At 34.3% G+C, this 10,737-nt stretch overlaps 1 protein-coding gene across 1 annotated transcript; it reads left to right on the forward strand.

Annotated features, from left to right (window-relative positions):
• Positions 1-1,041: 1,041 nt before the first annotated feature.
• LOC117342224 (cell wall protein DAN4-like) lies at positions 1,042-10,726 on the forward strand. The gene is made up of 4 exons (XM_033904313.1): positions 1,042-1,155; positions 9,602-9,755; positions 10,154-10,663; positions 10,699-10,726. Exons 1-4 carry the CDS (start codon positions 1,077-1,079, stop codon positions 10,724-10,726), a joined length of 771 nt encoding a protein of 256 aa, XP_033760204.1. The 5' UTR covers positions 1,042-1,076.
• Positions 10,727-10,737: the final 11 nt, after the last annotated feature.

Here is a 10,737-nt window from a genome sequence, read left to right on the forward strand (position 1 = left end):
CAAACCTACATACAAAGTTTGAGAAATATCATTCCAGTCCTTGTCTAGTAGTACAGTGGCGATAACTCATTGTTTACGCACGGACGGAAGTATCACGGACGGACCACGGGTCTCGGACGGAGAGCGACTTGAACATGGATAAGAACAAGGCTAACAAGGATACAGAACATCGTACTTCTAATTAAGGACCCAGAGCCGGAGAATACTGGATAAAGACTACGCATAATCAGATTATATGCACGGCATATGTCTCTTTAATACTTGGAAATATACGTTATCAAACACATGGATTACAAAGTAGAACGACTCACTACAGCTCAGGTGAGACAAATCCCTATATCATGATACGACAAAGTTTTAAAGAAATCGGGCTGTGGGTGTTTTCTATGTAAATTTTAACATTACCTTTACAGTCGTACCTTAATCTATTGTCATAGTTTATAAATCTACAGCAAAAACTTAATATCTTATCATCATTTAGCAATGTAGCAAAGCATGAATATATTATCCTCATTTATGAATTTTAGCAAAACCTTAATACATTGTCCTTGTTTTTAAATTTTTGCAAAATAGTAAAACTCAAAACCGAAATATGTTGTATTCGTTTATAAATATAGCAAAACCTAATATAATGTCCCTGATTACCCATGCAAAGTTAATAGATTAATAGATTCGTAATCTATTTTCAGGACAGGACAAACATACAGCCATTGCATGAATCGTGGCCAGCAAGTGCCCCCAAAAAGTTGATGTCACATTTGCATTTATTTTACATTCATTAATATGAATGATATTATCTCCCAATATAGTAATGCAAGAATTATTGTAAACTGTGGTATGTACTGCAACGCTGCTTTATTTCTCCTGATGTACATAATTCACGTGCATACTATTTATTATTTAATGCTAAGACAAACATTACATCTCATTAATCATGACAATCAAGTTGTGCTCTTGAAGAGTTAATGCCCTGCCTGCATTATTTTATATTCATTAATTCGAATGTTCGTGTCTCCAATTATCCCGTCTTACCTCTCTCAACGTCAAAACGTTTTGACGCTCCTATACCTCCAGGGATGGTCAATATGTTTCTACCATTATGGGTTGCTATTTTACTGTTAAGCAGTTTCGGTGCAGCTGTGCAGAACCGACAAAGTAAGTGTACAATATTATTAATTATATGTCGGTTTGATATTTCATAAACGTATCAGATGGATTATAAAGTTGTTTGAAATACAAGATGATGAATTACAGTAAGAAATGTAACCGATTTATGTTGTGTAACACAAAGGCAAACAGTAGTATTTGTAATTACAAAATGTTACTTCAAACGTTGTAAAATTAATTAAATGAAATAGCATTTCAAACTATCAAAGACACATCTGATGATTGATCATATTGTACAAAAACGATTACTAGTATTTGGTTAGCACTCTTTCTGAAAGCTATAGTTTTTTTCGGGGCATACACCTATGATAAATTAACATCTAATTAAATCATGGTTTATCATAAGATATTTTGAAATAGTGATGTACAAATACGCCTCGTGTACCGGAGGATTAGTTTTAATAAACTATACATTATCATTATTGTGAACCATACCCACGAGTAGTTGGTTCTCACGTGTATATTTGATGTAGAAACGATGAGCAAATGAAGTGTAGTGAGGACAAAGTCTATGTATTCAAATGAATGATCTGTAAATTGACAGGATTTCCTTGGCCCATTGAATAATGAATATTGCGAGATAACAAGACACGGTAGACAGACTGGCAACACTTTTGCATAAAAAAAAAAGAAAAAAAGAAAGAAAGAAACTGTTTTGACAGAGTAGATTGATTTGTTTGAATTCATGTTTGGCGCTGCTGTATCTTACGCTCAGTTGTATTGAGATATGCAAATATCTTTCGTGACACATGTACAATCTCTTGAGAACGTGAATTAACCGGATTTGATATACATTTGCACGACACCATCATCCTATTGGACAAATTTCTATTTCCTAGTGGATATGTCAGACATGTTTGATGCTTGTTGATATGTCTGATGGTTCCGTCATTACCACACTAGTTCTCATTTGAATTTTGATTTACCTAGATATGTATCACGCTTACCCTCCCCGAACACATGGTCATATTCATCTTATACGTGTTCAAGGGTCTTCATGCAAATCTTTATTTTATTCGGTAATTTCTTGTACGTTTTCAAGAGTCCATATTCAAATGTTTATTTTATTCTGTTACTTACTTTCGATTGATCGATTTTTGTTTAAAATTAAAAAAAAAAAAAAAAAAAAAAAAAAAAAAGATGATCTTTTAATAGTATTAATACATGCTAAGGTTCTAGCTTAAAATATATGCTGAGAAGTTCCTATACTCGGTTTCATAAACAAGTAGAGGGTGCAGGATTGATTGCGGTTCAATTCATATTTCAAGTTCGAAGTAGATCACTTGTGCATTTTATTTCCTTGGTTCAACAAGTTTTTTCTCGTCATATGTCGATTAAGAAAATATGCATGTGTTCACTTAGCAGGCATATAAACCTGTCGCTTTGTCAGCATTTTCCCTTGTCCTAGTAGCTGATCATGTTTAGCATGTACTATTTGCCAGTAAGTAGAATTTACAACTCAGTCCAAAAATGAAACTAACTTATCACGAATTTAATATACGAAGTAGAACAGTTGTGTCATTACGGTTTGTATGCGAACGTAAAGTAAATCCTTTCGGCTTCCGGAAACCGAAGGTAATTAAAATGAATAACCCATCTATATATGTTCTTGTCTTAACTCGCTGTGCAAAAAAGCTTAGCCACAAATATAATCTTGTAGTCAGCGTAAGTCGTACATACATCATGCCTTACGTTCACGATTTAAAACACGAAAGCTAGAGATCCGGGAGTCATAACCAGATTTCAACAAGAAGACACGTATTTCTTATAGTAACGCTGTTTTAATTAATTTTGGGATTATTGTCATACACGTTTATATGTGTTTTGTGAAATATAATGTTAATTTAAAATTTTTAACAGAAAAGCATAATATTAACAATGTATTCTGTTACGATAAAATTCCACTCACATCATAAACAATTGTTTGAAAATCATCACTTGATAGCGGTTATCATTTAATTAATAACGTATTTCAGACGTAGAGCTTATAACAGTAGTTATATCTTTCGATTTTACATGATCTTAACAATTACAAATATAGTATAGTAAGAAAGAGTTGCTCTATTGTCGGTCCTAGAAGTAAGTATCGCAAAAATAAAGACCACCAAGATTCGTTTAAAAAATCCCGCCTGAAATAAGAAATTTTAAAACACACTTCATCACATAACACAAAAAGCTTCCATTTATACACATTCTTTAACCAAAACGTGAGACAGCCATTTTCTTTGACGACGTCACGTCATTGTCTATATTATAATTCAACAATCTATTTCTAACTGGCACAGCAAATGAAAAAGGCTCCTGGGTATCTTACATTTGTGACATATGCAAACATATTACACGGGCGAATTACCTGAATAAAAGCCCGATTATGTGATGATAAGATGCAGTATACGGATCCAGTTGTTCAATTACTGATTTATTTGCTGAACAACAAGTTCACGAAAGAAAATTTTCAGGTATTTGTTCAAAAATAAAAACTATCTGAAGTTAAAAAGCATGAAAATATCATAAATGTTGATTACGGAAGCTTATAGGAGTCATCGCATCAGTATTATTTTTCAATATTTTGACTTAATGCTCTACTATGGAAGTTTTTAGGGGCCATCACATAAATATTTTGTCTCTCTCAAAAACTAGTACATTTACTTTTCTAGACATGAATATTTCGCCTGCAAAGTCAGATATCTATGTTGTGTTTATTAGTTATAAGTATGTAAATGTAAATGAACAAAGTATTTAAATACTTAAGCATACATACTGCTACAATTTTTGTCAATATGCGTTAAGTTACTTAAAGATATAAACATTAAGTAGCTTTATTTTTAATACTTATACGATAGTTATAACTACAGAGCATAGCTAAGTGTGCCAAATTGAGATATTTATATTACGAGTAGTACTTGTAAGTATATTATTGTAAATTAAATAAGTCAAGATGAGGGGAAATTAAGTGAAAATATTGAGATATATTATTTATGTGATGGCCCCTATAAGATTCCGTAGGTTATACATTATTATTACATTATCAATTACTTATTAATAGATGATTAATGTTATGGAGGTCTCATTTAAGCTTAAAACAGAACACAGTACGAGAAAAAATAAACTTTCATTAACCGATGAACAATACTCATTCACGATGTTCTCATATGTAAAGAAAATAACGAATCAACCATACTCTTATACAGATCAACAATACTCGACGACATTAATCATTTACGAATTAAACAAGCTCTTATAAGTAAATGTATTGCATTTTGCAAGTGAAATATAAGAAATTTATCATACTCATATTTTCACTGCAGCGATGAGCAGTGAAAGTATAAGATTTTGCAGTGAAAAAATAAGGTGAATATTCTGTAGAGATATTCTGTCATACGAGTGAAATATATGTTATGTTCAACGGGAAACCACTCGGCAAGTTTCAATGTGAAGTATTTTCAAATAACCAATTCTAATCAGTATCATTTGCAACAAGCAAAGTCTACAAAGTATACCTTGATATTTACAAATAAGCAATAACCAATTCTAATCAGTATTATCTTCAACAACTAACGTCTACAAAGTATACCTTAATATCTACAAATAAGCAATAACCAATTCTAATCAGTATTATTTACAACAACTGAATAGTCAGTTCTAGTCAGTATTATTTTGAAACAACTAATTCCTACAAAATACAAATGACTAATGTCAAGCTCTAATTCGTCCACAATATTATTTACAAATAACTAATACTCCGTTATGATGTGTGCACAATTTTATTTACAATCTAGTGCTTTTTGTAACAGAGACCTTTAAGCATGTCCTCCAATCAACCCATGCCGTCGTAAATGAAGAAGTTGATATCGCAATAGTGTTTGTAATGTTGTTATAAACTAAGAGGCCTCTGTCCATCTGACCGGTTGGCCAATGGGAAAAAAACAGAAATACTCTGCTGGACATACATGAACACTCATGTGAAGTTCCGTTGAATTCCGCCTTACGATTTCAGGGAAAAAATGTCGGAAACCTCTCTGGCTGAAGAAAGTTGAAGACATTAGAAACGGAGCAAAACCAATATGTCTCCACAGACGTTGTTTGGATGACATATTAATCAATAGTCCGTTTTAATGTTTACACAGTCTTATTTACAAATAACTAATACTCAGTTCTGATGTTTAGTCGATATTATCTACAAATAACTAATTCTGATGTGTTCACAGTATTATTTATTGATAATAATTCTCAGTTCTATTACGTATTATCTACAAACAACAAATAACAACTTCTAATGTGTATACATAGAGGTTATACAACGAGTGGTTGTTGGATATGGAATTTATTTCACACGAGTAAGTTATTTTTTAAAAGTTACAAAAGACACGAGCTTTAGCGAGTGTTTTTTGCAACTTTTAAAAAATAACTTACGAGTGTGAAATAAATTCCATATCCAACAATTTCGAGTCGTGTGACCTGTTTCTACCACAATAATATCGGCTTGAATCAAAGGGAAACGTGGCCAAGTATAATTTCGCGTATGCAAATAAAGTGTACCGGTGACGTCCGGGACCCTGTGATGTGACGTCATTAGATTATTGATGACGTCAATAACAATTGCAGCTTGGGTCAAAGTTCACCGTGTTAGCCAATCGAAATGCGTACAGAGTTTATACCACGTGTGGTATAAACAGATTGTTAATCAACAGCTGTAATGATTAACTGATGGTCTGAGAGTTGAATAACACGGCGTATTGTGGTAGAAAATGCAATTAAGTATACATGATACATGACTTCGGACACGACAAGCTTGTTGAACCAAAGAAGAAAAACGACTTACAATTGATTTAATCGAAATTGGCCGTTTATTAATAGAAAGACAAGTGAAATCAACTTGCAATACAAGTTGATATTTCAACTACATAAAATAAACTGTATGTATCGAACTTTGGTCTAAGGTGTGGATACAAAACCGCCACAATGGTATCTGATTATCCTAATGATCAGAAACCATTCCCCAAGCGAACCCGACTGCCCCCTTTTCCTACACAATGGACGCGAACCAAGTGAAGGTCGAAACCTAAATTTGACAATGAACCTATCAAATCATCTCGTAACCTCCTAACAAAGCTACGGTCTAGAATCCGGGCATCAACGGAATCCATTGCATAACATGAAATAAAAGATAAAATCCAGCTTGTAACTAATGTAAACACAAGCTGGCCTTGACTTGTGTCCATAACAATGACGAAGCCTGTTTCAGTGGCTGGGATAGCTACTGATATTGTGTATAGGTATATATAGTCAAATTATTGCGCGTGACCTTTTACACCATAACCCTGCGCCCTTACTCTGTCATGAAACAGTGATAGGGGCTTAATTAAGCATGTAATATATGCTACATATTACAAAATATATCAAACCAAACCCGTTCGATGAAATGAAATTTACTCCTTACCATGTATACATTATATTAAAATTACATTGTTTATTATTTACTAATAATCCCTTTCTTATAAATGCATATCATTATTAAAAATTACTTCCACCCATTTCAAATAAAGTTACAGTATTATTAACTCAAAAAAGACCTAATTCTAATAAAGTTACATCATTATTAACTAAAACCAATACCTAATTCTAATAAAGTTACATTATTATTAACTAAAACCAATACCCAATTCTTATTAAAGTTACATTATTATTAACTAAAACCAATACCAAATTCTGATAAAGTTACGTTATTACCTAAAATCAATACCCAATTCTAATAAAGTTACCTCATTATTAACTAAAAACAAAGATTCCCTTCTAATAAAGTTACATTGATATAAACTAATAACTAATACCGAATTCCCATAAAGTTACATTATTATTACCAAAAAATAAAGACACCATTCTAATAAACGTACACTATTATCAACTAAAACCAATACCCAATTCTATTAAAGTTACATTATGAACTAAAACCAATACCCGATTCCAATGAAGTTACATTATTAACTAAAACCAATACCCAATTCTAATGAAATTACATTATTAACTAAAAACAATACCCAATTCTAATAAAGTTACATAATCATTAATTGATAACAAAGACCTATTCTGATAAAGTTACATTATTATTAACTAAAAACAAAGACCCAATTCTTATAAAATTATATTAGTATTAACTAATACTAAATTCTCATAAAGTTACATTATTATTGACTAATAACAAATACTCATTCTAATACAGTTGCACTAAATTTAACTTAAACCAATACCCAATTCTAACAAAGCTAAATTATCATTCACTAAAACCAATACCCAATTCTTGTTAAATTACATTATTATTAACTAATAACTAATACCAAATTCTTATAAAGTTACATTATTATTAACTAATAATAAAGACCCCATTCTAATAAAGCTACATTATATTGACTAATAACAAATACCCATTCTAATAAAGTTACATTATTAACTAAAACAAAGACTCGATTATAAACAAGAGGCCCATGGGGCCTGTATCGCTCACCTGGTTGGATTAGACCAAATGTCAAAATAATGTTCATATTCAATTTGTTTTAAATCCCTAACAATGCTATATATGGTTATAGTATTGGAATCCGAACTGCTTTATAGATTAATGAAGTCCAGACTCTCTAAGGTCTGAAAGACCTCAAGAATTGTTTTTAGACATGCATTCATCACTTTATGACTGTAGCGATTTAAAGGAATTACTTCTATTTCACCTATTTGGACCCGCCCCTTTGGCCCCTAGGGGGTCAGAGTCACCATTTATGCAAAATCTGTTTCCTTTTCTCCTTTTCCCCCAAGAATATTTTTGACCAAATTGGGTTAAAATCCATTCATAACTTTATGACTAGTTGCGATTTAAAGGAATTACCTCTATTTCCCCTAATGGGCCCCGCCCATTTGGCCCTTTGGGGGTCATAGTCACCATTTATGCAAAATCTGTTCCCCTTCTGCCAAGGATGTTTCTGACTAAATTAGGTTCAAATCCATGCATAACTTTATGACTAGTAGCGATTTAAAGGAATTACCTCTATTTCCCCTATTGGGCCCCGCCCATTTGGCCCCTTGGGGGTCATAGTCACCATTTATGCAAAATCTGTTCCCCTTCCCCTAAGGATATTTCTGACCAAATTGGGTTCAAATCCATTCATAACTTCATGACTAGTAGCAATTTGAAGGTATTGCCTCAATTTCCTCTATTGGGCCCCGTCCCTCCGACCCCTTGAGGGTCAGAGTTACCATTTATGCAAAATCTGTTCCCCTTCTGTCCAGGATGTTTCTGACTAAATTAGGTTCAAATCCATTCATAACTTTATGACTAGTAGCGATTTAAAGGAATTACTTCTATTTCCCCTGTTGGGCCCCGCCCATTTGGCCCCTTGGGGGTCATAGTCACCATTTATGCAAAATCTGTTTCCTTTTCCCCCAAGAATATTTTTGACCAAATTGGGTTAAAATCCATTCATAACTTTATGACTAGTAGCGATTTAAAGGATTACCTCTATTTCCCCTATTGGGCCCCGCCCATTTGGCCCCTTGGGGGTCATAGTCACCATTTATGCAAAATCTGTTTCCCTTCCTCCAAGGATGTTTCTGACCAAATTGAATTGAAATCCATTAATAACTTTATGATAAGTAGCGATTTAAAGGAATCACCTCAATTTCCCCTATTGGGCCCTGCCCATTTGGCCCTTTGAGGGTCAGAGTTACCATTTATGCAAAATCTGTTCCCCTTCTGCCAAGGATGTTTCTGACTAAATTAGGTTCAAATCCATTCATAACTTTATGACTAGTAGCGATTTAAAGGAATTACCTCTATTTCCCCTATTGGGCCACGCCCATTTGGCCCCTTGGGGGTCATAGTCACCATTTAAGCAAAATCTGTTCCCCTTCCCCAAGGATGTTTCTGACCAAATTGGGTTCAAATCCATTCATAACTTTATGACTAGTAGCAATTTGAAGGTTTTGCCTCAATTTCCCCTATTGGACCCCGTCCCTCCGACCCCTTGAGGGTCAGAGTTACCATTATGCAAAATCTGTTCCCCTTCTGTCAAGGATGTTTCTGACTAAATTAGGTTCAAATCCATTCATAACTTTATGACTAGTAGCGATTTAAAGGAAATTCTCTATTTCCCCTATTGGGCCCCGCCCCTTTGGCCCCTCGGGGGTCAGAGTCACCATTTATGCAAAATCTGTTCCCCTTCTGCCAAGGATGATTCTGGCCAAATTTGGTCAAAACCCAACAAGAACTTTTTGACTAGTAGCGATTTGAAGCAAATGTTGACGGACGACGGACGGACGGACGGACGACAGACGCTGCGCCATGACATAAGCTCATCGGACCTTCGGTCCAGGTGACCTAAAAAGTAACAATATTTTGGACATATCATTACATACACTATTTATACATAAATATTGGTAATATTTACAGAGGCAACAGAACTGAATCAGATAGTGGAACAAATTTACCGTGCGAAGATCTTACGAGACTACTACGTGTGGAAGGATCTTGCAATCATACAGGAAACTCATTGTGAAACTAGATTTAATCAAACTAAGGATTCGTGTCACACCTGTAAAGCAAGGTAAGACTTATCAATCTAAATGTTATCAGATAAAGGGTACTTTCCTCCCCATCAATCAAGGTAAGAATTATCAAATTAAAACCATGATTGATATAAAACAAAATGATATGATGTATATATTTTACTTACCTTTAGATAATGCGATAGTGACGATTCTATATGTTCATTCCAACCTATATTTAAACATCAAATGGATTTTCTCGTTCATTAACTATACACGTTTGTTATCGACAAATTATGTCATTGAAATATCACGCAACGGCGGCACAAGAGGCACATACTAATGGACAAAATCATTTATATGTTTGTTTTCATTTAGTTCAAAAGAATTCCTCGAAACTTTAATTTGATTTTATACCATAATTTTATTTTCTGTCATATTCCCCTTTCTTTTACAGGCAGACTAACAAACACCATCTAGGGGATAATGTCGTCACGGCTCTAAAAAACATATCTAATGGTAGAAATCAATCACAGACCATCACTGGAGATAACCTATCAACCATGAGAAGTAACCCACCAGCAACCACAAGTACTAGTGACCCACCAACAACCACAAGTATTACTGACCCACCAACAACCACAAGTACTACTGACCCACCAACAACCACAAGTACTACTGACCCACCAACAACCACAAGTATTACTGACCCACCAACAACCACAAGTACTACTGACCCACCAACAACCACAAGTACTACTGACCCGCCAACAACCACAAGTACTACTGACCCGCCAACAACCACAAGTACTTCTGACCCACCAACAACCACAACAACTACTGACCCACCAACGACCACAAGTACTACTGACCCACCAACAACCACAAGTACTACTGACCCACCAACAACCACAAGTACAACTGACCCACCAACAACCACAACAACTACTGACCCACCAACAACCACAACTACTGACCCACCAACAACCACAACAACTACTGACCCATCAACAACCACAACAACTACTGACCCACCAACAA

This window comes from Pecten maximus, chromosome 1 (genome assembly GCF_902652985.1).
Source record: "Pecten maximus chromosome 1, xPecMax1.1, whole genome shotgun sequence".
NCBI classification, from domain to species: domain Eukaryota; kingdom Metazoa; phylum Mollusca; class Bivalvia; order Pectinida; family Pectinidae; genus Pecten; species Pecten maximus.

Excerpts from the sequence above, each read along its gene's own strand:
- LOC117342224 (XM_033904313.1), top strand. The coding sequence starts at position 1,077 with ATGGTCAATATGTTTCTACCATTATGGGTTGCTATTTTACTGTTAAGC. Across the intron at positions 9,756-10,153 it reads TGTCACACCTGTAAAGCAAG|GCAGACTAACAAACACCATC; the intron begins GTAAGACTTATC and ends TTTCTTTTACAG. Across the intron at positions 10,664-10,698 it reads ACTGACCCACCAACAACCAC|ACCCATCAACAACCACAACA; the intron begins AACTACTGACCC and ends CAACAACTACTG.